Here is a 27,950-nt window from a genome sequence, read left to right on the forward strand (position 1 = left end):
CCCATATACATTCTTCAGGGTTGGTTACATTCTGATTGACACTGGGAGTGAGACTGCAGAAAGGGGGAAGGTGCAGAAGAAGGACTGGGTTTATTTGATTTTGTTCCTGTATTTCTCTTAAGCTTATTGGAGTGCCAATGGTAGGCTAAGAAGTGGTCAGATATACTGCTCCATGGGGTTTGGGAAGGCTTTTTCTCCAAAGTCATGCTGGGAAAGATGGTTAGTTTTAGAGATTTTTGCTGTTGCTTCCTGTTTTGTCTTGTTCTCACTCCTCTGGGATGCTGGTGTAGATGTTCCCAGTGTGATATTTAGACTGGACCACATTTTGGTTACTTTCTGACCTGTGCCCGTGACAGGTACAAAGTCGCAGATTGGCTTGTGACTTGACCCAGAGGTGGCTGATTGCCGTGCAGCGGGGAGGTTTGAAAGTATTCCTTTTAAAAAAAGGAGTATTAAAATTTTCCATTTTAGAGAAGCGTGACCAAGATTGCACTCAGAAGACGCTGTGCACACTCACAGTTGCTGGTGAAGGTATTCTTATTGAAAAGATGCCCTGTAGGCATCTGGAAGTGTGAACCTCAGGTTCAGGAGAGGTTAGAGATGCACTTGGAGCCGTAGGTGTGGATGACGTCACCTGGGGAGTGCGTATAGAGGACATGGAAGAGAGTTCTCTTTCTTTTACCATAGTGGCTGAATTAACTTTGTGCCTTTGGCCCTGGAGCAGGAGGAGAGGTTGCTTTCCTGCCAGGCTTCCTTGGGCCCCTGAAGTAGCTGCAAGGGGGCAGCTCCTGGCTTGTGTCTGTCCAGGAGGAGGGCTGTCTCCACTTTGGTTTCCATGGTACCACTCACCCCCTCCTCCTCCTCCTCTAACTCCACCTCTTTACCTGCTCCTCTTGCGTGCTGACCCCTTAAATGTTTGGACTTCTTAGATTCCATTTTAGATGGAATCTACACTACTCATTCTCTATACCCATTCCCCGGGTGACCCTGTCACTTACACGGGTGGCTTCAGGTTCCTGTGACCCCTGAAAATGCATCTCCATCCTCTTTGAAATCTCAGACTCATATTTCTAGTTTGCTTCCTGGGCATCTCCACCTGAGTATGTCCCCTGGGTGCTTCAGGGGATGTCTTCCAAAATATTTGGGATTCCCCCACCTCCACTTTAACCAAACTCCTCCACCCAAAGAGGAATCCCCTCAGGTTTTCCAGTTTCAGGTTCTCCACAGTTCACCTGTTTGACCAAACCAGAAGCCGGAGGCTGAGCCTCTCCGCCTCACCTCTTACATCTTCTTGTTGTGCTATGTTGTCTGTTTCTCTGTTCTGTGTCTGAAATGCTTTCCTGCTATAATTGACACTCATCCGTGTTTATCTTCTGGTCTATAATATAAAAATAATTCCCTAACTGGTTTCATGCCTCAAACTGCACTGCTGTTTAGTTCTGTTTTCCCCTGTAAGTAAAGTGGTCCTCTGCAACTATAAATCAGCCCGTGGCACACCCTTGCCTAAAATATCTCAGTGGTCCCCTGTTATTTGCAAGATGAAGTTCTGATGTTGTGACATGGTGGACAAGGCTATTCAGCATCTGACCTTCCCCCACCGCCTCCCTCCCATACCCTTGTGGCTGAACCCCAGCTCTGGCAAGTTGCTTCACTCTATACTTTTTTAACCTCTGTGTATTTGCACCTGCTGTTCCTTCTGTTTGGAATGTCTTTTTCATCTTCAATTGCTTGACTGAATTCTACTCATCCTTTAAGTTTATACTCAAGTGCCGTCTCCTCTGCAAGCTCTTCCTGTCTGCTCTTGAAAGTTAAGCATTTATTTTTATTTGTTGTCTTTCTTAAAAATTAGGGTATAATTACTTTACAATGTTCTCTTAGTTTCTGCTCTGCAACAACATGCATCAGCTATAAGTATACCTATATCCCTTTCCTCTTGAAAGGATACCTATATCCCTTCCTCTCGCCAACCCTATCCCACCCCTCTAGGTTGTATGAGAGTACCAGGCTATACAGCAAAGTTAAGCATTTATTTTTCAACTCCCCCTTGCTGATTGAGACCTCAGTTATGCCATTTGTCAGATTGTTGTCATTATTTGTTTATCTGACACCTCCCCAAAAGTACGCTGAGCCCCTGACTTAGCACAGTTCATGGTACATAGTAAGTGCTTAAGGAATTTTAGTTGAAGAATGAATACCTGTATTTCATCGTGGTTTCACCGTGGTTTCCCTGTGTAGGACATTTTCAGCTTTATTACATTTCATCCTGATGACATCCCTATGATGCAGATACTTTGATCCTCATTTGATAGATGAGAAAGTTGAGTCATAGGAGGAAATTGAGTCATAGAAATGATAAATTATTTGCCTATAGCTCCGCAACCGAGTTCGTGGCAAAGCCAGGAACACACTCCCCATGTTCTGCTCCTTGTCAAGTCTGGCCCAGATTTAGATACGGGATTCTACTTTTTAGTCAGACAGCAGCTTGATCTTTTCACCATTCCATTATATTACATTCACTGATTGTGTGTGTATGTAACCCATGGTGACAGGTAAGGCATCCATTGCATCACTGATTCTTAGAATTAGAAGTTAGGTTGTCTGTTATCTGACAGATGAGAAAATTCTGTACCCGAGAAGTTCACAAGTTACTCTTAGCGTAGAATCCAAATCTCCTGACGAATAGTCACGAGTTATCTTTCTTAATACGCGTTGGGCAATCCTCAGTAACACTGGACAGAGCTTTACTGAATCTCTTGGACTTGTTTAGCCATTAGGCCAGTGGACTCTTAGGAAGAGCCTTCTCTGGGCACAGAAAGGATATCATTTCTGTGTCCATGAAGGGCCCTGAAAGCAGTAGGACCCAGAAGAGAAAGAATCAAATGATGATGTTCTTTCATTGGTTTTACTCTACTTTCTAGACTGTATTCCTTCTTTTCCAGTGAGCTGCCTGGAATTCTTGAGCATGTGCCATAATGAAATAAAACCAAGGCATCTAATTAGGCCGATGATGTGTTCAGTAATCAGAAGAGTCATGGTATCCTAGTATAAGCAGAGCATATAGCAGGTTGAGCCTCAAGAGGACAGCATCCTACTTCTCTGGAAAGAGACATGGAACTGACATTGGTAGTGACTCTGTCCCTTCCCTGGGCTCGCTCTCTCTGTTCACATATATGTATGCATATAATAGAGATAATATCAGTTTATAACCACATACATGCGTGTATGGACATGCCGATACTTTATACATTTTATGCAGACCAAAGAAAAATCTTCCTATGTCCTTACTGACTAGATAATTCAGCATGAAGCCAGCAAACAAAAATCCTTAAAACTTTACATTTGCTTTTGGGGGGAAAAAATGTTTGATTTTAATCACCTGAAGGTATTTTTTAAAATATTTAAAAATATATTGAACTGGTGCCTCCATCATAGTCTTTCACTGAGAGTGCTGATGATGAATTCTGAAAAATGGAAACCGACCCACTTTCTTGGATTTGAAAAGCATGCACTTTTGTAGTCTGCTGTGCCTTGAAAAAAAAGGTAAAACTTGCTATCTTCTAACTCCATTTAACACTACTTTAGATTCCTTTTTATATAACAATAACTTGATCCTACTCAAAATACTTGGCACCTTTTGTGACAGAGTGGAATGTAAGAACACTTTAGCAGATCTGAAAGCAAGTAAACGCTGGTTGTTTTGGAATGAAGAGGTAGAGTTTTCAGCTCTTTATTCCAAGTTTGCAGAAAATAAGAATACCGAGATTAACACAATAGACTCCCTTCATTACACACGACTGAACAAAGCAATTATCTGTCTATCAAGACTGTAGTACATTGTGCAACAGCATTTAGGAAGGGTGGATGGATGGGTGGATCAACGCTATTCCATTGGAAAAGGCTGCTGATCCACGAGGGAATTCTTCTGAGTTTAACTTGTAAACTGTTTTATTTTGGAGTTTATATCATGTTACCCTTGCAGTTTAGAGAGAAATGAGGTTGTTATTTTTTAATGTTGTTGATGGCATTTTTTAGTTCCTTACCCATCTGACTTTTATTAGGGGGGTTATTTCAAAGACATCTCCTGTTTAATCATGTTTAAACAATCTGTTTAAGACCTGTTGTGTAGATATAAACACAATAGTCCTTTAATGTAGTAAAACAGACTTCTGACAGACACAGCACATAACAGGCATCCATCCATTATTGCTTAAGCCGCTGTTCCTTCCACGCCTGACCTGAGAGGGTAACCACAGAGCTTAGCTGACAGCATTGGCCGCTCTGAACACTGACATACCCTGTATTCTTGTCTAGGGAGCAGAGGATTGCAGAGCGGCAGACAATTGGAGAAGCCTTAGACCAGATTAAAACTAAGTACCTTAAATCTGTCTTAATGGCTGTGTTTACATCTCCTTCTTCTTCATTCCTTTAAAAAACTAATCAGGTTTCGCAAGCGTTAAGAAAACCACCTCTTCTTGCCAGCTGGACTAAGTCCAGTTTAAGCAAGAAATTCTACCCCCCTCCCCTCTTTTTTTTTTTTTTTCATGCTTTGTCTTTTTCTTTTTTCTTCTTCTATGATCTTCACTGCCATTCAGCACAGCAAGACCAGGCTGCAGGAGCTGGCTGACTTTTTCCTTGGGTTATTACTTTTTAACATTTTCTTCCTGTTATAGAAATGGGAAAATTGAAAATGATGTTCCTCGGCTGTAGCAGCAAATGTCAAGAGAGGAGCCCTTTGCACTTTTTAATTGCTTCTATGTAGTGCTTTTTTTTTTTCTTTGCTCGAAACACATACACAGTCACACAACACATGCCCCAAAATTGTAATAATGAAAGAGAAACAGGGAAGATTGCATGCAAAGGAAACTCAGCCAGGATCCAGGAATTGCGTGACAGTCTGTACGCTAGTTGTCACTAGACCCTTTGAAGAATAATGCCATCCATGTTTAGCTGGATTATTGGCAAATAAACAGTGATGCTTTTTGTTCAGCTATGGAAACTGCCATTTCCATTGCCTGAAACGTTACCGTTAAAAAAAAAAAATCTTTACATCTCTCAGTGGGGTCTCTATAAAGGCCAGTAACACAAAACTGTGGTGTGTGAGAATATATTATAGTCAAAGAAGGCAAAGGAAATGTTTTCAGAACTAACACACTCGAGTTTTACAGTTTGGGGAGTAACGTGTAGACATAGAGAAAGAGATCTTTTGTTCATTTCCCAGAAACTGAAGGGAGAGTTGCAGATTCTGATGGCCCAAGGACAGTTTGTGGACATTGGGTTGTAATTAGTAGAACAAGATATGTTGTGATAAAACTGAGTCAGTAAGACAGGGTATAATGTAATAAAATATCTGAATTATGGTTCTCACTGCTTTTTCTTCTTTGGTTCTCTCTAGGTCTCTTTTCCTTGGCTTTTCTTTTTTTTTTTTTTTTTCCTTCTTTCCTTGTGTGGCAGCTTGGTGTATCAAAAAGAGGACCAAGGCAGGTCAGGGTCACTACCTGCTTCCATGACTTCAGACAAGTCACTGGGGTTTTCTGGGCATCAGTTCCTTCTCTTTTCTCGTCTCTCTCTTCCCCCTACCCCGAGCTGTACCTTTCGACTTGTGGGATCTTAGTTCCCTGACCAGGGATTGAACTGGTGCCCCCTGTGGTGGAAGCCTAAAGTCCTCACCCCTGTACCACCAGGAAAGTCCCTCAATTCCTTTTCTAAAATAAAAATGTGATCTGGTGAAACCCACATTCTCTGCCAGCTCTGAAAAATTCAAATTCACACCGTCTGACTTTGAATGGGAGTAAAAATGGAGATCGTTCCTTGGAAGTAACAGGCAGACAAAGTCAAGGATAGCAGGGCTGGAAGTGGAAAGAAAGTGCCAGAGAACTGACAAGTGAAGAGGTGGAGTAGACCAGAGACATCTTAGGACAGAGCAGAGGGCTGTGCTGAAGTCAGCCAGGCTCCCTGTAGAGTTCTGTCTCCCCCGCCCGCAAAAATATTACATCCCCTCTTGTATATTTCCATTTTGCTTTCATCTGGTCTTTCTTTACATTTTTAAAGTTCTTTTTTCTCCTTCCCTCCCACAGATTTCTCTTTCTTTAGGTATTTCAACTTATTTGACTCCTTTATTTCAAGAAAAAGGGTTGTACGCTGAGCATATGTTGTTTAGAGGTTATTCCCTGGTGGGTGACTGTCCTTTCTTCCACATATTTTATTCTTTGATCATGGGAATTTGCCTCAAATCTAAAAGTTGTAAAGGAACTTGCATTTAAATCCACACAAATTAATATCTCACAATTCTTTCATTTATGTGTTTATCAAAAGATTTTGAATACCTTTAGAAGCCTTCAATTTTGAAAGAGGCTGTCCTTCAATGATCTCTCTCATGCATCTAATTATATTTTAAAAAAATGACTCAATGCGAGTTTGGGAGAGTGAACTTTTTACTCACTGATCTAAACTGGCGCCTCTTATTATTAAAATAAAGCAAATTCAGCTTTTAACATTTTTTTCTATGAACTGGAGTTCCTAGAATATTTCTATGTAGTCTATGGCTTAACTATGTAATTATGTCTCTTGAGTAGATTATGTTTTTCTTCCCATAATTATGTTTTTACCCAAGAGACTTGGAAGGCTTCAGACCTCTCTTGGGTGAAATTGTTCTTCTTCTCTTCTTTCCTGATGAACTCTGAATTCTACATGCCTGACTATGTTCAAGAGCTTGAAAGCGGGCCCTTGAAGCTATGTGGTGGTGATTATGATTTTTTTTTTCCCTTTAGAAATTGGTTTATAGATTAAGAAGGGCCCTCAGAGGGAAGCTCTGTTAGTTCATTTTTGAAATGCCATCGGAGAAGAATCTCCTGGAAGGGGATTTGTTTATGATCTGTGGTCCTCTCTCTGAAGCCAAACACTAACAGTAGTCTAGGGCTGTCTTGTCTCACGGGCCATCCTGTGTGCACTCTGGGGCCCCGTGCACCATCACATGGCACAGTTGCTTATTTCCAGCGACTCAGAGGAGCTCCAGGCCTTAAACACGAACAGTTGCTTAGTCTGTTTCATTATTCTAGTCCCAAAATAGTTTTTGACCTGAACCAGACAGCATAGTCTTAGGAAAAAAGATGACTCAGCAGCCTTTCCCAGCAAAGATTAGAGACTCATCAATTTAACTGTGGGAAATGTTTCCCAATAACCAGCCTTTTTTCCCCCCTCTCCTCTCTGACTTTTACTGAACAAAAGGAGAGAGAATTCTAAATACATCAGTGTTCCCATTTGTGAATTCAACAAGTATCTGTTGTGTGTCTTCTCTGTACCTAGACTCTAAGTTCTGTGCTAGAGTGCTAGATGTAAGACATGATACTCATCTTCAGGTTCATAGTCAAGTCCAGGAGAACCTAAGATATTAGAGTTTTAAATTTTAGATAAATTCATGGAAGAGTGAAAGTGTTAGTCACTCAGTTGTGTCTGACTCTTTTGAAACCCCATGGACTGTAGCCCACCAGACTCCTCTGTCCATGGAATGCTCCAGGCAGGAATACCAGAGTGGGTTGCTATTTCCTTCTCCAGGGGATCTTCCCAACCCAGAGATCGAACCTGGGTCTCCTGCACCGCAGGCAGATTCTTTACCGTCTGAGGCACCAGGGAGTTAATGCGTACTGAATGCCTATGACACTTAAGCATAACCACATGCAGTGGACAAAAAGCAGTTGTAGCTGATTTCAGTTTGCTGTGATAGAAACCAGAAGACTCACCAAAGCCCTCGAGACAGAAAAGACTAGAACAGTGTGATGACCAGGTTGAGGCTGGGAAGGGATTTGACCAATGTAGATGCTGAGGAGAGGCAATTCTGAGTGGAGGAGGAAGCTTGGGCAAAGGCACGGGGACTCTTTGAAGAACTGTGGGGACTCCAGGGTGAACAGAGCTTAGGTTGGGAGCAGTACAGTTGGAGTCATTGGAAGAGAGCTTGATAAGGTACCTTGAGACCATCTTCTCCAGGTTCTTGTTTGCTAGGCTCAGGGGCTCTGCTTGATTCAGTAGACACTTAAAGACAATGGAAAGGGTTGGAGCAGGTGGGTAATGTCACTGTTATGATTTAGGCGCTAAAAGGACTTTAGGAGTTATGAAAACTATCTCTTCATTTTTAGTCGGCTTAGAGAGTTCCATTAAACCCTTTCTGTGGTCATACATGGTCTTCCCTGGTGGCTCAGATGGTAGAGAATCCTCCTGCCAGTGCAGGAGATCCAGGTTCAACCCCTAGGTTGAGAAGATCCCCTGGAGAAGGGAATGGCAACTACCAGTCATTGCTCTTGCAGATATGCTATCCTGCTGCCCTGGTGTCTTAGCCACAAGTGAGAGGTTAGGCGTGGTCCTAGTGGAAACGAAACCCAGGGGCACGTCCCTGTAGATGGACTTGACCTGCAGATACGATAGGCATGGGCTTGACTGGTGATAGTCATGGAAACAGGGAAATTTGAGCCGAAGTTGGTTGGGACTGTTTGCAGTGGCGTGGGCAGAGGGGTGGGAAGGTGTGTGAGGGTGAGGCGAAGAGCTTGTCTAAACATTACAAGCGTGACACAGCTACAGGTCTTCGATTTTTAGACTTTCACAAACCACCAGTGAAATGTAGTCAACTGAATGTAAACAGAGAAGAGTTTCACTTTTCTCAATAGTATTTTCATTTTCACATGTATGTAGGAATGCAGAAATTCAAGGTTTTTAATCTAGAGCCTCAGTAAAGTGTTTGGACCCAAACTTGGCGTGGCTTCCCTAAGAACTGAACGGTGCTTTTGTGGAAAACCATCAAAACCAAACTCTCTCTGATAGAGTAAGGCTTATCCTTTGAGGTAAAATTCCACGTAATTTCATTTGGAATTGAATTGTGACTTTAGAATTAGTTCACCTGACTTGCAGCAACATGGCTGGACCTAGAGATTGTCATACTGAGTGAAGTAAGTCAGACACAGGAGAAATACCATATGACATTCCTTGTATGTGGAATCTAAAACGAAATGATACAAATGAATTTACAAAACAGAAAGAGACTCACAGACTCGGAGAAGGAACTTATGGTTGCAGAAGGTAGATTGTTAAGGAGTTTGGGATGGTCATATACACACTGCTGTATTTAAAATGAATGACCAACAAGGACCTACTGTATAGCCCCTGGAGCTCTGCTCAGTGTTATATGGCAGCCTGGATGGGAGGGGAGTTTGAGAGAGAATGGATACATGCATATGTATGACCGAGTAGCTTTGCTGTCCCCCTGAAACTATCACAACATTGTTAATTGGCTATACCTCAATACAACATAAAAAGTTAAAAGTTAAAAAAATTAGTAAATTTAGTCAACCTGTCCCCTAACCCCTGTCTGCAAACACTCCATCATGTATCACTTTCAGGGTAGAGAGATTAGGATTGAAGGCATCATTTTTGTACCCTCCTCCTCAGAACTGCTGTGGAATAGCATCCCTACTGCATATACCTATCAACTCTGAAAAATGGTAGTTCTCTCCCCTCTGGAAGTCCTCTCCCATCTTCCTTTTTACTCTCTAAGTCATTGTCTCAACATTCTTAGATGGTTTTATCCTGTGGCTTGAGCCCTGGGATATTGGACCAGATCTCATCCTGTCACTTATTTGTTGGCAGCAAAATTAGCTCACATCTCGCGCAGACCCCACTCTCCTCCAGGGAAGCCTAATGCACGGCTGGGGAGGCTCACAGATTCTAAAGTGTCACTTTATTGGTCAGTGGGTAGAATAACCTGTTTACAAGGACAGATTAACATATATAAATATATATTGTATCGTTGAAAAGGATGTATAGCTGTCAACCGAGATATGTCAAGTGATTTGAAAGTGGTTTGCCTCTGTTTAGGTTAATGTCACATATATGTTCAGCACCATCTTTATCACAGGACAGTTATTATCAGGTTCAGTTATTATATATATATTATATTTATATTATATGTATATATTACATATAGCATTTATTATATGTAATATATAATATATAGTAACTGTTCAGACAGTTTTTATCATTTGTCCTCTAGCTAGCTTTTCTCCTTTCTCTGCGTATGGAAATCCTCCTTCACCTTTGAGGACATAATGATCTCATCGGTGAGGGTTTCCACTTTCCTTTTAGTTAACACCAGTGGCTCCACTGCTCTTCCAATGGCATTTTGTTACTTTTTATCATGAAAAATTTCAGACATACAATTAAAAGAAATTATATTTCATAAAACCCCAGATACCTGTCACCTTGTTTTATAATGAATAGCATTTTGCCATATTTGCTATTTTTTGTTATATTTGCCATATTTGTTATTTTACTTAAATATTTTAGAGGAAACACCAAACATCAAGACATTTAACCTATAATTATTTGTTCTAAAAGGCAAGGGCATATTCTTACTTAATTACCAAAAGCTCCTCTTCCTTAATATTTTGAAATGGTCCATACTTACATGTCTTCAATTGATCCCCAAACTGTAGTGTTTCAGTGATTGCCTCACAGTCCTTTGCAGTTATATGTAATTGTTCCTCTTTGTTCCCTACTAGACCATGTGCTGCTTGAGGGCAAGGACATTGTCTTACACATTTACTCCCCCCTCCTCTTACTATGCCCAGTGAGACTTGCATGGTAGACGATCAGGACACACTGCTGGACTAACTGACCTGGATATGGACGTGCACTGGTTCCTGACTGATGCTCTAGTGCAGATCTGCCTGTTAACATTTATTTAAAAATTGTATCTTGCTGATACCCAGGATGCAAGTAGATAGATAGCTAATAAAAGAAGTGAGTGCTTTTATTTAAAAAGAGAATTTATTTGGCTGTGCCAGATCTCAATTGTGGCACGTGTGATTTCCATTTTCATTGCAGCATGCTGGTTCTTCAGCTGTGGCATGTGGGATCTAGTTCCCTGACCAGGGATTGAACCCAGGCCCCCTGAATTGGGAGCACAGAGTCTCAGCCTCTGGGCCACCAGGGAAGTCCCAAGCAAGGAGTACTTAAAACCGACTTCAAATACTTCTGTAAAGAGAGGAGCTGTCAGGCATCACACACCAGTGACCAGCAAAATGAAGCCCGCAGGGCCACGTGAGGATGGACGGGCTGTGACGTGGCACGCCCCTGTGAAAGGTGTAGTCTTTCGTCAGTGTACTTGGGCATCCTCCAAGAGAGTCTGTAGCCGAGGCAGTGCATCATGCTGTAGATACAGCGCAGAGAGCGTGAGGTTCTGACCGGGCTCAATCGACTTTTATAAAAATGGGCAAAATGGGTCACATCAGAGTGGCATGTTTGCTCTCAGAGTTCACATTCCATAGTTTCAGAGTTTTCATGGACCAGTTTAAGATGCATGATTTTTAAAGCAGAAATTCTAATGGCAACATTACCAGCTTTTGCTGGGGGTGAGCCGCCCTTGGACTGAAAGAGCCAGGCGGGGAAGAATGGGACCATTAGACTATTGGTTGATGACTTAACGTTCTTCATGCATCTCTGCTCTAGAGATGTGTGAATGCCGTGACCTTTCCATCACGCTTTCTTCTTGTGCCCCTGCGTTTGTTGCAACAAAAGTCATATTCAGCCAAATACACTAAACTTTTTGAAAGAAATTTGTTCTGAAAACTCCTTTTTTTCCCATTTGATATTCGCTTTTGACCTTGATTTCCCTTGAGTCAATGATGATGTGCCATTTTAATCTAAAATAAGCTGGTTAACCATGAGAGGGAAAAGAGCCCTGCTCCAGTGGTCAGAAGACCTGAGTTCTCATCATGACACTAACTATGTGACTTTGGGTAGGTCGTCTCCCCTCTCAGGGACTCAGTCCTCATCCATTAAAGAAGTACATTGCTGTAAAATTGAGTCTAAATATTTCTCTTGCCTTTTTCAGCTCTGTGATTCTAAATGACTTGCAGCAGTGCTTAAGAATTATAGTGATGTGTGGACATAATGGGGAGTGGGGTGGGGGAGAGGAGGGTGAGACAAACAGAGAGTAGCATTGACACTTCTATACTATCATGTGTAAAATAGATAGCTACTGGGATGCTGCTATTTAGCACAGAGTTCAGCTTGATGCTCTGTGATGACCTAGAGGGGTGGGATATGGGGAATGGGATGGAGATCCAAGAGGGTGATACACACACACACACACAGCTGATTGACTTCATTGTACAGCAGGAACTAACAAAACATTGTAAAGCAATTACACACCAATAAAAAGAAATAGAATTATAGTGAGAGCAAATGGGACATTTTCAGAAAGCAAGGAAGCTTCCACTTAAATGAATGTTCTTCAGGAAAATTTCTTAGGAAGCACCATTAAAGGTTGGTCTCTAAAAAAAGGAACCTAGCCCACTGGATTCACAAGATTTTCAAAGAAAAAAAGGAGGCTTTTTTTTGAGGGGGTGGGGAGGAAGATAGTGCTGTAATATAATATCCTGAGCCAGAAAATGTTCTCCAGACCAAGACATTTATCTAAAAAAGACCATTCATTCACTGTATAAACATTTATTGAGCACCTCCTATATGATGGACTAAACTGGGTTGTGAGAATATAGTTGTAAACAAGCCAGAGCACTTGTCTTCATGAGACTCAGTCTTGAGATGAATCAGTGCTCGAGATGATTACAGATTGTGATGACAGCCATCAAGGGAATTGTCCTCAAGCGGGAGGAAGCCCACTCTGGGTCTGGTAGGCAGGCACTCCTCCTAGGAGGTGGTGTTCACCTGGAGGTCTAAGAGATGAGAAAGAGTGGGCTGTGTAGAGAATCAAGGGAGAGCATTTCAGATGTGTGATTTCTTTAAGCAGAAAATGGAGCGGTCCTGGGATGGGACACTGGAGGGAGACAATGGCAGATGCCCAGAGAGACCTGACGGAATCCTGAGCCAGGGCTGTGCTGGTGGAAATGAGAGAACTGAATAGATCCAAAGTAGACTCTCAAGATGGGAATGGCAGGGCTCGACAATGGACTGAATGCGGGGAGTGAAGGGGAAGGGGAAGTCAAGGAAGGTGTCAAGGTTTTTGGCTTAAGGGACGGAGTGGCTGGTGCCATTTACTGAGATGGGGGCTCTTGGGGAGGAACAGGATTTCTTGGAGAAAAGAATCAAGATTTGTGTCTTAAATACACTGCATTTAAGATACCTTTGAAATGCTTCAGGGGAGAGTCAAGTAGACAGAGTGATGCACAAACCTGGATCTCAGGGTAGAGGTCAAGGTTCATCCCAGCAATGGGAGAAGGCATTGGCGTGAGTTGGTGGTCCTGAGCTTGTGGGGCTGTGGGATCATCCTGGGTTGTGGCTCTCTACATCGGCTGCACAATGGACTTTGTGGTGAGCTTTTAAAGAATTACTTTCCCAGGACCCTTTTCCAGAGCCCTGGATGTAATTGAGCTGATGGACATCCATATTTTTCAAAGCTTGCTGTTGCTGTTATTGCTGTCAGTCACTCAGCTGTGTGTGACTCTTTGTGACCCCATGGACTATAGCCTGCCATGCTCCCCTGTCTGTTGAATTTTCCAGGCAAGAATACTGGACTGGATTGCCATTTCCTTCTCAAGGGGATCTTCCTGACCCAGGGATCAGACCCAAGTCTCCTATATTGAGGGTGGATTCTTCAGCAGCAGCAATAGCAACAGATTCAAGATAGCAGTTATCCATTCTTCATAGCTTCCTCCTGCTTGGAAGATCCATTCTTTGGTCCTTTATATTTTTAAAATAATTTTTATTATTTTTTGGCCATGCCACGTGACATGTGGGATCTTTGTTCTCCAACCAGGAATCCAGCTTACACCCGCTGCAGTGTAAGTGCAGAGTCTTAACCACTGGACCACCAGGGAAGCCTTCCTTTGGCCCTTCAGATGACATTTGGTTCTCTCAGTACCATGGCAGAGTGTCTGTCCTTGATTTAAGTCAGTGTGCCCTTTGTCCTCCGAGTCCTCAATTTCTGAAGGGGTATCTTGGGTGCTGAGGATTTAAGTACCTCTTCTTTCAGCCTCTCATTCAAATGTCACCCTGATGTGGTTTAGTGGTAGCAGGTACTTGTCATGGTTGAAAGATGAAGAACTGTTTGGCTTATGCTCTTTATTCTCCTACAAGGATTCTGTTGTGGTCACGATGGTGGCTGTGAGGGGGCAGACATTCTAGAAGGAAAAATGCAGGGTTTTCTGTACAGATGCAACTGCAGATAGACGTTCCCTGAATTACTATAGGGTGTCTGCAGATACTTGGTAGCTCATCTTTGAGGATTGTTTCCAAAAGATCATTGAGGCTTTTCAGATTGCACCTGCTCTTAAATTTCTCACACACACTTGTGCTCCTCAAAGTCCTTTATTCTTGATTATGACCTCCTATCACTGCCCTGAGGCACCAAAGGAAATAAATGTGTCCTCACACACCTGTGTACTGAGTTCACATCTCATATGGTCTACATGTGTGGCATGCACACTCAGTTATGTCTGACTCTTTGCAACCATGTAGACTGTAACCCTCCAGGCTCCTCTGTCCATGGAATTCTCCAGGCAAGAATACTGGAACAAGTTGCCATTTCCTTCTCCAGGGGATCTTCCTGACCCAGGGATCAAACCCTTGTCTTTGGCCTCTTCTACATTGGCAGGCAGGTTATTTACCATCTGAGCTACTGGGAAAGCCCCCGCATATGGTCTCCATGAAAACCTAATGAAAGGACTGTAGAAAGCAGAGGCAAAGCTCATTAAATTTTCTTGTGACTGTGGCCCCCATAAAGCCCCACTATATAGAGGAACCATGTGAGATCATGGAGCCCTCCCTTCAACCCTCAGGGAATCTGCCATTCCCAAAATATGGCCTATTAAAAAAATAACTTCCAGAGACAATTCCATAAGCTTTCTTGTTAATGTTTACAGCTTTGTCAACACCACACCAATACTTTTTTTTGGGTATGTGTATGAACAACAGAATCCATGGATCTAAGTGTCATGAGTACTATGTAATTCTCAAATCGTGAACCTTGTAAGATACAGCAAAGTGTATTGATGGAAGTTTGTTTAGGGTAATGGATGAGCTATTAACTTTGTAATTGAATCCTTGCTGCTGCTTCTGCTTGTCTTGAAAACCAGCCTGATGCCTTGCAGGGCTTAGTCCTCGGGTCCTTCATTCTGGCGATCTGAATTTTTTTAGTCCTTTGTAGCCGCTGAGAGAGGAAGGGAGATGCTAGGATCCAGCATGGACGCTGCCACGCAATGTGTAGAAAACTTAGTCTGCTAGGACCTGAACTGCATCCTGATCCATGCTGAGGTGGTCAATAGCTGAGATCCACAGGCTAGTTGTTTTATCTCTGTAGGTCTCGGTGACTTCATCTGTGAGCACCTTAGTTTCTGGGGCCTGGGAGCTGTTTGGGATAGTCTCTGAAGGTCCTTTGGCTCACCTGGTAATGAATCCGCCTGCAATGCAGGAGACCCAGGTTCACTCTCTGGGCCAGGAAGATTCCCTGGAGAAGGAAATGGCAACCTACTCCAGTATTCTTGCCTGGGAAATCCCATGGACAGAGGATTTCTGGCAGGCTACCGTCTGTGGGGTTACAAAGACTCGGACGTGACTGAGTGACTAACACAGACAAAGGTCCTTTAGATTTCTACAGTCTATTTGTAATCTGGATTAAAATATCATAAATGGTGGGGAAAACAGCCATCAGTAAACAGTGAGCTTTCCTAGTTTGTCCTGAGCATTGTTCTCGCAGTCTTGGCCCCTCGGTTGTAGCACGCCCCAGACTTAACACTGGCAGGAAATAGGGTGGTGGGTGCATTTCAGTTAATGGGCCTTAGTTGGAACATGTTTGGCTGTGGAGGCAGCTACACTCCTATTACCAAGCCTTGGCTTCCTGTCTGTTTTCTTTGGGCTGGGTAGGCAATGAAAAAGGAGACAGGAAAATACATTTGGGGGCAAATAAAATAAGGAATTTGTCTTAGGAGGACAGCTTATAGTTGGGAAATTCTAATGCTGGGCTTAACCCTGTCCTGATATATCTCTCTTGTCCTGTACTAAGTGGGTGAGGAGGTGTTCTTGCTACTTGTAGAATTGACCTTCCCATTCTCAAAGGCTCTTAATAATCCACCTTCAAGGTTTATTCTATTATGGATAGTACTCCTGATGCCCTTAATTTTTTCCTGCAAAAATTCTTATTCTAATCATCATCTTAAATGGCTCTTCTTTGAATTAGCTTCAGTTACTTAACATTTTACTAAACTGTTGGGGCAATATACTAGGGCTTCACTGGTGCAGAATGTGAAATGTATTTCTGTTTAGCCAGTAGGCATAATGTTACTTGTTCACCACAGTCCCACTCTACGGATTTACACTAAACTAATGTTGCATCAAGATTCAGATGTTTTTCTGTTAATATCTGCACCAAGGCAATACTATACTCTTTGCTAAGAATGATTGGATGATTTTTTAAAAGTCTTAGTATCTTGGTTATGTTTCAATTTGCATAGTTCTTTAATATCTAGAATTTCCTTAGATTTTACACTCGAATAAACTAGAAGAGAGACAAAGTGAGGTTTTTTTTGTTGTTGTTGTTTTTAAATAATGGATTCTCACATTCCCATGGTAACCCAAAGGGTATTTTTCAGTTTTTCTTACAGAACCACAGTACTCGATTTAAAATAAAAAAGCATTCTCTCTGATTAAGCATAGTTTATTATACACTTTCAGGCTTTGGCATATCACAAAATAGCCACATTCCTCTTGAGAATTTGAGTTTCCCTGCCTGTTTTTCTGTTTCCCTCTTAAAGGGGTTCTCAGTTTGAATTTTCATTTTTCAGAAAGGAGTCGCCATAAGGTACAGTTGTAACATAAAAGAGGAAAAGTCACTTATGGTCATCACGGAAATGTCCCTTTGACAAATGTGTTTGTCTCTGTCTCTGCCCCAAGTACGGCCCAGTATGTGTTCCATGCATAGACTCAACTTTCACGGGATGTTTCCTCCTTCTTGAAATGAGCAAACACAGTTCCGGACATGGTCACCCTTCCCAGCCTCACCAAGAGGCCAGAGGGGGCGCCCAGAGAGTCCCTTTCGGGCTCTGGTGTCCAGACCTCACCACTGACTCTTGGCCTTGAGTCACCCCTCTGGACCCCTCAGCTCTCCATTCAGAACCAAGCCAGGGACACTCACCGCGGAATGATGTTTACAAAGCCCTTTGAAATGGAAGACATTATACAGATGCTTCATTATAAAGATCAGTGTTGCAAATTCCTTGGCTTACCCCTCCCTCCCCCCAGTATGTATGTTCACGTATCTATTTAGCATGGTCAATTGTTCAGCTAATTAATATGCTTTTATTTTATGATTTGCTATTTCCAGGGCACAGACAGAAGCTTGATGACTCTAAACCTAGTTTGTTCTCTGATCGCCTCAGTGATTTAGGGCGCATTCCTCATCCCAGTATGAGAGTAGGTGTCCCGCCTCAGAACCCACGGCCCTCCCTGAACTCTGCACCAAGTCCTTTTAATCCACAAGGACAGAGTCAGATTACAGGTAAGACAGACTCCTAGGTCTCACTTGCGCAGACTCCTGCAGGCTGGGGGTGAGGGGCTTCCAGATGAGACGCGTTCACTTCACAACTCCTGGAGCTGGGAAATGGCTTACGATGAAAGAGATCGACACTTGAAGATACTGACCTTCTTCTTTTTTTTGTTTTTGTTTTTCTTTTTAATAAAAAGCAAATACCAATATTCACTAACTTGGGAATAAAGCTTGGGGGAAGTCTCTATGGATGCTGTCCTCCGTAGTGATGTCAGTCTGAGCAGAGGTGGGATGGTTATACCATGCTCTCTGGGAGAATGTGTGTTGTAAGTTTCTCTATATTGTGTCCAGGTGGTGTGGGGGATAACATCACACCCTCACTATTGGAAAATTAGTGTTACTGGCTCAGATTTGGGCTTAAGTTTCTTACATGTATAACTATTTCATTAAGTGTGCTTGAAAACTGCCCAGGGCTAACAGGAAGTCTTGATTGGTGGTTACAAGGCAAGACCAAGGAGCGGCTCCTTGGGCAGACGGAATCCCACCCCCACCCCCGCCCATTCCTGTTGAGCTCCCGTTCTTCATGCGACATTTCTCTTCATGCATTCCAGTGTGCTTCTCGCTTTACTTTTCTTCTTAAAAATGAACATCAGCATCGCATTACAGACTAATCATTCACATTTGGTGCATTAAGACTCCCAACTCTTTTTTTTTTCATCCTATCTGGCTTGGGCAGATCTTACTGTAGGACTAGTCTGATTGCTTTTATGTCTTGGTGATGATAAAGTGTGCTAATCATTGTACATCTTTAATTTGCCATCGCAGTATTGAGAGCAGCAAGGAACTCATAGATCACCTAGTTACTATTGTTGGCAGAGGGACCAGATGGGAGGGAAAACGATTCAAAATACAATGTATGATAAACCTGGATCATTTCAAAGGGTTAGTTTTTGTCTGTAGCAGTTAGGTTTTGAGTGTCCTTAATGGTTTATAAGCATAATTGTTTATAAACAAAATGACCTGCCTCTCCTTCTCTCCTGCCCATATTAGATATATATCTTCTTGGATATTTACGTATGTTTCTGTGGGTCTATATTAGTCTGAAAATTTTGGTATGCCTGAGTATATATGTTTAATATAATATAGAACTATAAAATATATAAGCACTGAAGAGAAACAGATACCTGTGTTAGGGAAGATCCTTAGAACTCTGTGAAGAAGAGTCATGTGTTAGATTTAAATAAATCTCCAAATGTTGAAATGTAGGAGTCAGGTCAGTGTGTTCACTAGACATGGGTCCTTGATAAAAATGCCAGGGTGAAATTCACACTAACTTGTGAATTTGAAGCTTGTAACTCTAGGTACTGATGCATTTAAAGTAGTGGACTTTTTAATTTTTTATTGATGTATAGTTGATTTACAGTATTATATTAGTTTCAGATGTATAACATGGTGATTTAAAAATTTTATAGATTATACTCTGTTTATAGTTATTATAAAATATTGGCTGTATGCACTGTGCTGTACAATATAGCCTCATAGCTTGTTTTTTATATGCAGTAGTTTGTTTAAGTGGTGGATTTTATATTAGTGATTAAGGGTCATAATAGCTGTCCTTTTGTCTTTATAGGAATCTTTAGATTCCATGTGTGTAGAACCATATGTACACATATATAAATGTGTTTATACGTGATTTGGAAGGACTATGATGGCTAATATGATATATATAAGAAAAATATATGTTCTATGATTTGGCAATCCCTGGGTTCTTTAAATGTGTGATTTTTGTATTCTGATCCTTGGTAGTGGTTTAGTTGCTAAGTCATGTCTGACTCTCGTGACCCCATTGACTGTAGCCCACCAGGCTCTTTTGTCCATGGGACTTTCCAGAAAAGCATACTGCATTGGGTTTCCATTTCCTTCTCTAGGGGATTTTCCCAACCCTGGGATCGAACCTGTGTCTCTTGCATTGCAGGTAGCCTTTTTACCAGTAAGCCATCAGGGAAGCCCAATTTGATCCTTAACTGTTTACTAATTATATTTTGCTAATGACTGATGCCTTTAAAATGGTCTTCGGAGCTTGTGTGTTGCTAGATTCCTTTAAGAAGAATCTATTTTCTTAATAGTGATCATGGTTGTATAGTCACTATGAGCTCCCACTTGCGAGCATAAAAGGCAAGCTGAACTCCCAGAAGAGCGACATGAAGTTAGGAATTATAAATTGAGGAAGCCCTAAGCCTTCTATGTTTCATGTTACTGTGTCTTGCAGTTCCTGGGGCTCAGGGTCCTAGGCACGCAGTGGGCTGGCTTCTTTGCAGCGCTCGTCTGACCTGTCACTGTCGAGGTCTTAAATGGCTGTCGTTCTGCCTGAGGGCCCAGGGCCTCCCCATAGTTTCCTGAGGAAGTTGCTTCCTCTGTACCTCTTTTTTTTTTTTTTTTTAATTTTTCAGACATCTGTTGCCTGTCTCTGGGTGCTAGGAAACACCTAGTCTGTCAAAAATATCCACTTTTGATTCAGAATGTGGTAATAACAGTGGTGATAACTATGTCAGGAGATATTGCTCATGATAAGCACTATTATTTATTTATTTATTTCTGCCACGCCATGCAGCTTGTGGGATCTTAGTTCCCTGTCCAGGGATCAAACCCAGGCCCTCAGCAGTGAAAGCGCCGAGTCCTAACCACTGGACCACCAGGGAAGTCCCCATAAGCACTGTTTTTAAACCCAAAATACTCTCTGGATGGGTGAGCTGCATCTAGAGGGAATAAAAAGCCGACTCAGCCCCTGGTGGACTGGGAAATCCGTCTAACCTTTGGGGTGGGCATTCTGCCACGCTGTTCTTCATTCCTCCAAAAAGTAGTTATTGAGTGCTTTCTGTTTGCCAGGCAGGGATGTAAGGGAACAAGATAGTCTAGTGTCTCTTTGCCAGGGGCTTGCGTTTTGGTGATATATAGTCAGCAATTAGGTCAAGCATTCATGCAAAATAATTTCAGATAATAGTAACATGAAAGGAGAAAATGAAAGGAGGATGAGAGAGAGAGAGCAGGGCAGAAGCTAATTTTGATTGGAAAGTTGGGAAAGGACTCTTTGGAGAGCTTTGAGGACGGAGTTTCTGGCCAAGGGGGAACTCAGGCCAAAACTCCCAGGGAGCTGCAAGTGTGGTGTGTTCAGGGGACAGGAAGGTCCCGGCAGGTGGAGTGGAGTGAATAAGGGGAGTGGGCAGTGGCTGGATAACGGAGAGTCTTCCAGGCCCTGTTCAGGAAAGTGGGTTCTATTCTGAGCACAGAAGGGTATTATTGAAAGATGTGAAGCAGGCAAATGACATTATCTGATTCACATTAAAAAAAAATTATTGGCGTATGATTACTTTACAAAGTGTTGTGTTGGTTTCTACGGTACGGCACAGTGAATCAGCTATATGTATACACGTGTCTCTTCTTTTTTGGATTCCCTTCCCATTGAGATCACCACAGCACACTGGTCAGAGTTCCCTGTGTTACAGTAGGCTCTCATTAATCATCTGTTTTATTTACATGCGTTTAAGAACTCACTTTGGCTGCTCTGTGAAGCATGGGTCCTGAGGGTGCAGGGGCAGGAGCAGGGTCATCATTCAGGAAATGGCAGCAGGAGCCTGGGAGGGAATTAAGACTGGTTGCACTTCTCCTCTTTCTTCAGAACTCAGATCAAATTCTGGCACCTCTGTCAGGCCTCTTCCAGCCTACCCAAGTCAAGTCCAGTGCTCCACACCACTGCTGGACATGGTGACAATTCTCTGTGTACATGTCCATCTCCTCCATCAGGCTGAACTTTCCAAGTCCAGGGCCATGTTTTACTGATCTCTGTGTCCCTGCTGTCTTTGGTGGTGCCCGCTGCTTGGCGACTTGAGGTTTGGTGAAGAATGAATGAGCAGGTGTTTGACTTCTTCTTCAGGAAGGGTGACCTGTTACTATTCTGGCTCAAATCTTTTTTCTAGTACCTATTTGAGTGGATTGCTACTAGCTGCTGCATACTGACAGTCCTGCTGTGACTACTATATATGGTGTAGCAGGCATTTCTCACAACGGGTCTATGAGATAGGTGGTGATGTGAAAACTGAGGGTCTGAGAGGCTAAATAACTTGCTCAGTCCCACCTACACTCTAGTGAGTCGTTAATACAGGAGTTAGGGCAAGATCCACATGGCTGGAGGGTCCTATGCACTCAACCTCCAGCATCTCTGGGAGGCTGAAGTGAACTTCTCTCCTGTCCCTGTTTGTCCCATTTCAGACTTTCATTTGTGCAGCTCTTTACCATTTACAGACTAGTTTTACACAAAGTTCTTACTGAAGCCGTAAAGCAGTTGTGAAAAGCATGATTTTTTACAGGTAGAAGAAGAGGACTCTTCAAGAAATGTGTTGCTCTAGGCTCCTGGGCTAGTTTAGTTGACTTTGGGTTCCAGACTCTTAGTGGGCAACCAGCCTCATGGCCATTGAGTTGGGCAGGTTGCTGACAGTCTGACACATGTCCTAAGGGACCAATGTCTTTTTCTTTCTCCCTCAGATATTTTTTAGGACCCTCAGGGACAAAAACGTTAATAAAAATGATGCATTAGGAGTATCTGAATTATGCTTTAAAAGGCAGCATAATTGTTTTTGATCATTAGTGGACAGTTATATATGAACCTATACTCAAAGTAACCTTTTAGGGGTATCTTGGAAAAAACGACGTGGCAGGCATCATGTAGAATGATGTGGTCTTATTGATGGTTACCTTGACTGAAGTGAAGTCGTTTCTGTCCAACTTCAGTCTGATTCTGTGTTCCCCTCCTTGGCAAACATGCTCCTTTAAGCATTAAGAGGATCCCAGAAATAGAGACACAGATGAAGGGAGCAAATGCACGGATACCAAGGCGGAAAGGTGAGGGTGGGATGGATTGGGAGATTGGGATTAAACATGCATACACCACCGGTACTACATGTAAACTAGAAGACTCATGAGAACCTACTGTGGGGCAAAGGGGGTTCTCCTCCCTGCTCTGTGGTGACCTGGGGGGGAAGGAAATCCAAAAACAGAGGGGATACGTGTCTATGTAGCGCTGATTGACTTTGTACAGCAGGAACTGACACAACGCTATAAGGCAACTATACTCCAGTAAAAGTTGAAGTAAAATAAATCATTTTAATAAAACGATGAAGGAGAATCGCCGGTGCTGGAATTTGGCTGTCTCAGCCCTGAGTCTGCTGGGCTGGCACGGAAACATTTATCAGCAAAGCCTCGTAGACACAGGGGAGCACAGCGTCCTCTCCGAGTGCCCGGTGCCCCCGCGAGTCTCTAGCGTGAAGGGAGGTGGAGGTGGAGTGGGTGGGGCTGCAGTGGCTGTGGCTCTAGGTGTGAGGAGGATGAACCCACGAGGGGCACAGTGACTGACCGAGCAGGAAGCATGACTGCGGGTGAGAAGGACTGTAGGATGTGGGGAGCGGGAGTCCACTGAGGTCTCTCCTGCTTTTCGACCGCTGTGGTCCTACTCACCTAGAGGCATCTCTTGTCTTAAGGAACTGAAATCACCACCCTCGAGACAGGTGGTTGGAGGTACCGTTCTTTCACTTGGGTGGTGCTGAGTTTTCATTTCTGAGGTTACTGCGGAGTCTTGTCCTGCCTCCTTCCCTTGAGATCTTGTGGGCAGAATAGCCAGGAAAACTTGCTGCGACCACGCACATGTGTGAACAGGAAAGCTCTTTAGAGGAGGTCGCCCGTTACAATCGTCATATAGAAGCATCAGTCCTGTGAGTGAGCACGAGATCAGATCTCTTTTCCTAATAAGGAAAAGTGGAGTTCAGGTCTGGCTTGTGCTGGCTTTTGAAGGATAAGGCTCAGTATGATCCTGTGAGGGGCTGGCCATCAATGTGCCATGTTGTCCCCACAGCTGTTGACATCATCCATAGATGAGCTGCTTAAAGGTCTCTGGATTTCTGTTGGTTGAAATTCCCTTTTTAAATGAAGATGCTCTGGCTTTATTATGCTTTTACAAAAAGATGAGAAGGGTGATGTTCCAAGAAAAATCAAGTTTTTGAGTTCCAGAATCTTGTCATTGTAATTTCCTCCTGACTGGAATACATAATGCTCAGTTAATATCTGGTTGCAATAAGGAGAATCCATCTCTTTGATAACACCTCACTCTCTCCTTCCCTAAGACTGTTCCATCTCTAGCCTGATTTCAGGACTGTGCTCAGAGGAAGTCTGGGTTTCTTTTTCTCCTTTGTTGCCAAAGCATCATCTTTCTCTTTTTAGCTTGAGCTTTACATATATGTCTATATACATGTATTTGTGTCTTCCCCTGTTACTCGTTGCCGAGGGACGCTTCTTTCCCCTTTTTCCTTTTTGCAATGGATTCTGAGCAGAATGATCAGAACAGGAGCCTAATAATGCCATATTAAACCTCCTGGACTAACCCAGGAGAGGGGCAAGTAAGGTATACAGTTGGATATAGTGGGTGCTCTGACAGTATATTTTGATGTTGAATTTTGGATGGGTACCCAGGGCTTCAGAGTCAGAGTATATTGTACTATGTAATATTAATAGCAACAACATCATATTAACAGATGTTATCAGTTTGAAAAGTATTTTCATTCCATTCTTTTTTATTTTAATATATGCAGAAGTAGTCCAGGAATAAAATCGTATGGCACCATTCCCAGTAAAGACCATCAGATTCTTTCCAGGGCTTTGTTTATTTTGATAAGGACTTGCTTTTTTAGCTGTTTGAAAACAGTTGGCTGTGACAGTCTTTAAAGGACAGATTTCACAGCAGAGTCAGTATTGTGAACCCTCTTTCACACATAAAAGAAAATGAAGTATCAAGAGGTTCTGGAACTCTCAGGGCTGAAATTATAAGTCAGTGTCCTGGGAAGGTGAGGTCTGACAAGGGCGTTTTAGGTGGAGAGGATATAGGGAAAAGGTTAGGAGAAGCGTACACCTTTGGGGCTGTCAGCAAGGTGAGTGGGTGGGGAAAGGAAAATGACTTTGAGCATCGCTGAGAACCCAAGTAAAGACAGAGATGCGAGGAAGAGCCAGTCAGCAAATTATGTGATTGTCTCCTGCAGAGGCTGCAGTTTGTCAATAGAAGTGGGCTTTGCCGTGGTGGATGGTCGGTGGGAATGGCAATTTCTCGTGGAACTCTGTAGGACTTGGTGCAAGTCAGGGAAACAAGAAAGATGTGAAGCCACTTGCCAATGTCTGGGAATGTTCTGGAGGCTGGCGGGTTAGGGTAAAGACAGAAGAATTTCTGAAGAGGATTTGGCTCATCTTGTGGCCTTGGAGAAAGAGCAGCGGCCCAGGGGAAGGTTAGGAGGAAGGATGGGGAGAAAACCAAGCTTCAGTTCATGTGGGAAGTAGATGTCCCACGGAGAGGCTGAGAATAGGTGGGAGCTCTTGGCTGTCCCTTAACCATTCCTCCTGTGACAGATGGAGGTCCCACGGCTTGCTCTGTCTCCTCCAGGGTTCCGGGCTGATCCCACCTCGAGAAAACACAACCCTCTAGCGCTGTCTTATCTGGGGGTAGGCGTTCACGTGTGCTCTGTTAATACATCCCAGGACTGTGTTGGCTTTTTGTCACCCCATCACACTGTGGGTTGCAGGCCATGAAAAAGGCTTGCTGCTTTCAAGGCAGCCTTCCTCCGGCCTGTCTGGGAGTTGACCAACTGCAGCACTGCACTTTTGTTCTTTGCCAATTTCACTGTGTCAATTTTACCTCCTCTTTCCATCTCGTAGAGTTAATTTATAGCTCTGATTCTTCATCTACTATGTTGACTCTTCCTCCCAATTTCATCTCATCTTGAAGTTTAGGAAAGTTGCTTTTCATCCTTCAAGACTTTGCTAAAAATGCTGAATGTAACTAGGATTGTCAAGCCCTCAAATATACCACTGGTGTTTCTCTTTCAAAGCTGACCATGACCCATGTCAATGATCACTTTCTGGTGGGCCTTTTAAGTACCTGTACATCCCATTAGAGGTGAGGTATGTACCTTGCTGAGGTCAAGATGCACAGCAAACAGCGGACTTTTCCCATAACCTATTGCTCAAGTTATCCTGGGAAACAAGCTTTTAGTGAACCCATCCCACTTTCTGATACTCACTTTGGGGATCAAGTGTGAAGCGTTGATTGTACACAGGCTGTTGAAAGTGACTCCAGTGTTTTTAGTGGGCTGCAAGCAATGATCCCAAAAAGCTAGTTGCGATTTAGATTTTACCAATAGCAATGCCATTTCCAGAAAAGGTAGATGGGGTGAAATAATGTAAAAGTATGATTATGTAGTAAACTTTAAAGGCATTATCTTCAAATATTTTATATGGACAAGGAATCCCAGGTAGTGAACCTAAGATTAGGAATGAAAAGAGTTCCAGGAAGACATGTTTTCCTTAATATAAAGAACTTTGCAGACCCTGCTCTGTCACATAGAAGCCCTTTATCTGCCAGTCTACATACATTTTTGCAATATTGTGGGGCATAGTTCATCCTGGAGCAGACACTTGAATTCATTTAAAGTAGTAGGTTGCTCTCTCTTATCTCCTCACCTGTCTTGGGCCTTCATTTCCTCTTAAGCATGTTTGTTCTGCTCGTTCTATTTGGAGATTGTTCTTCTTGATAGGGAAGATTAAATCAAGTAGTGTTGGGTAATTTTCCTTTCTAACTGTCATCAGTAAAAATCATGCCCATTGTTCTCCAACTCTGGCATCTGTTAGCATCTCCTGGGGAACTTGTTACAGGTACAGAGGCCGAGGCTTTACCCCTGAACCAGAAGGTATGAGGTGGAGCCTGCCCAGATCACAGCTGCAGGCCCCAGGCCCTTGACCTGGGGCTCACCTCGCCCACCCAGAGCCAATCTGCTCCAGCCCAGGCCCCTCAGGGGCTCATCCCCCTGGTCGGGCCACATGCAGAGGCAGCTGTGTGCCTCTGGCCGCTTCCTGGTTCCCTGGGTGCAGCTCCTGAACTCCACCCTGGCCCCCATTTCAGCTGCTGTTTTCCCTACACGCCCTTCCCTGTGTGTCCAGCCCTGCGCTGGACTTCTGCCCTGTTTCTATCGTGATGTTGTTAGAGGGAGATTTAAAAAGATGCGTATCTGATGATGTCACCCTGGACTTAAAAACACCCCCGTGACCTTCCACTGCTCTTAGTATAAAGACCAACCAACACCTCTTGCGTGGTCCAACAGGTTCTACATAGCCTGGGTCCTTCCTGCCTGTTTTCCACCCTCTTCTCACACTGTTTTGAACCTTTTGTATTGGCTTTCTCACCTCTTCAAAAAAGAAACTGTACTACCTCTGTCTCCGGAACTCAGTATATGCTGTTTGCTTAGCCTGCAGCCCTTTTAACCCCACCTGAGTATCCTCTGGACTTCTGCTTGCCATTCAGTTCTTGGCTTAATCATTGCATCATTAGAGAAGCCTTTCCTAGCCCTAGGCATGGCTGGAGTCTTACAATGTATGTAATTTGGCATTCTTACAATGCCAAGGACATCTCCTTTTTAGCACTTTATCACAGTTATATGATTAGTTGATTAATGTCAGTCTCTCCCACCAAATTGTAAACTCTGTTGAGGGCACGCAGACTCTTTATTCACCATGTCTCTAGAACCTAGCAGAGTACCAGAGTAGGCACTCAATAAATATTTTCTGAATGAATGAATGAGTGAGTGATGGGAGATAGTTCTTAGAACCACAGATAATAGCATCATCTATCTGACAAAAGGACTCACCATGCCTGGGGACCTTCTGTGACACCCCAACTGCTATAAGCTCACCCCCTGGATGTTAATAGCCTGAACTGAACTTGAATTTACTGCATTCACTTCAATATTGTGATTTGAACTAAGGCCACTTCCCCTGGCCAACACCACATCCCTGTTATTTCTCAGGTTCTGGTCCTACCTATTTGTGACTAGTTCCCTTTCCTCTATTGCCTTTACACTGAGGCCCTAGATATGCTGTGGCTGAGACCAGGTTAGCTATGACATATGGTATACCTTCTTGTGTCTCCTATTAGGTTTTTCTTTTAAGTAAGGAAATTCCCTCATTTTCTGTAGGACAGTGATGAGCTCCTTCCAGCCCCAAATTGGTGACACTGAAAAGACACTTCTTTTTACCTTGTCTTAGCTTCCTTCTGGTTTTTCTTTTAATATTTTGTTAGAGGTTGTGATGTCTTAAACTGAATCATTTCTCATTTTCTCTTCCACTGTTGTCTCCTAAGCTTCCTGGAGATTCACGGAGTCCCTCTCCTCCCATTGACTCCTTGTGCCTGGCGTACCCTGTGTGGTATCTGGTTTTACCAAACAGATTGCTGCTTTTTTGGTCAAATTTCAGTCTTTTTTTTTAATTGGTCTGTAGTGGTTTTACAATGTTGTGTTAGTTTCTATCTTACAGCAAAGTGAATCAGCTATACATATATCTCCTCTTTTTTTGGATATCCTTCCCATTTAGGTCACCATCAGAGCAT

At 43.0% G+C, this 27,950-nt stretch overlaps 1 protein-coding gene across 2 annotated transcripts in view; it reads left to right on the forward strand.

Moving 5' to 3' along the window:
- The window catches only part of RUNX2 (RUNX family transcription factor 2), a 232,936-nt gene that overhangs the window by 156,690 nt on the left and 48,296 nt on the right, over positions 1–27,950 (forward strand). For both annotated transcript variants that reach the window (XM_043449963.1, XM_043449962.1), the window contains exon 5: positions 17,321–17,494. In XM_043449963.1, the coding sequence (XP_043305898.1) occupies positions 17,321–17,494 (174 nt within the window). The remainder of the gene's footprint in view (positions 1–17,320; positions 17,495–27,950) is intronic.

The sequence above is a fragment of the Cervus canadensis genome, chromosome 28 (assembly GCF_019320065.1).
Source record: "Cervus canadensis isolate Bull #8, Minnesota chromosome 28, ASM1932006v1, whole genome shotgun sequence".
NCBI classification, from domain to species: Eukaryota; Metazoa; Chordata; class Mammalia; order Artiodactyla; family Cervidae; genus Cervus; species Cervus canadensis.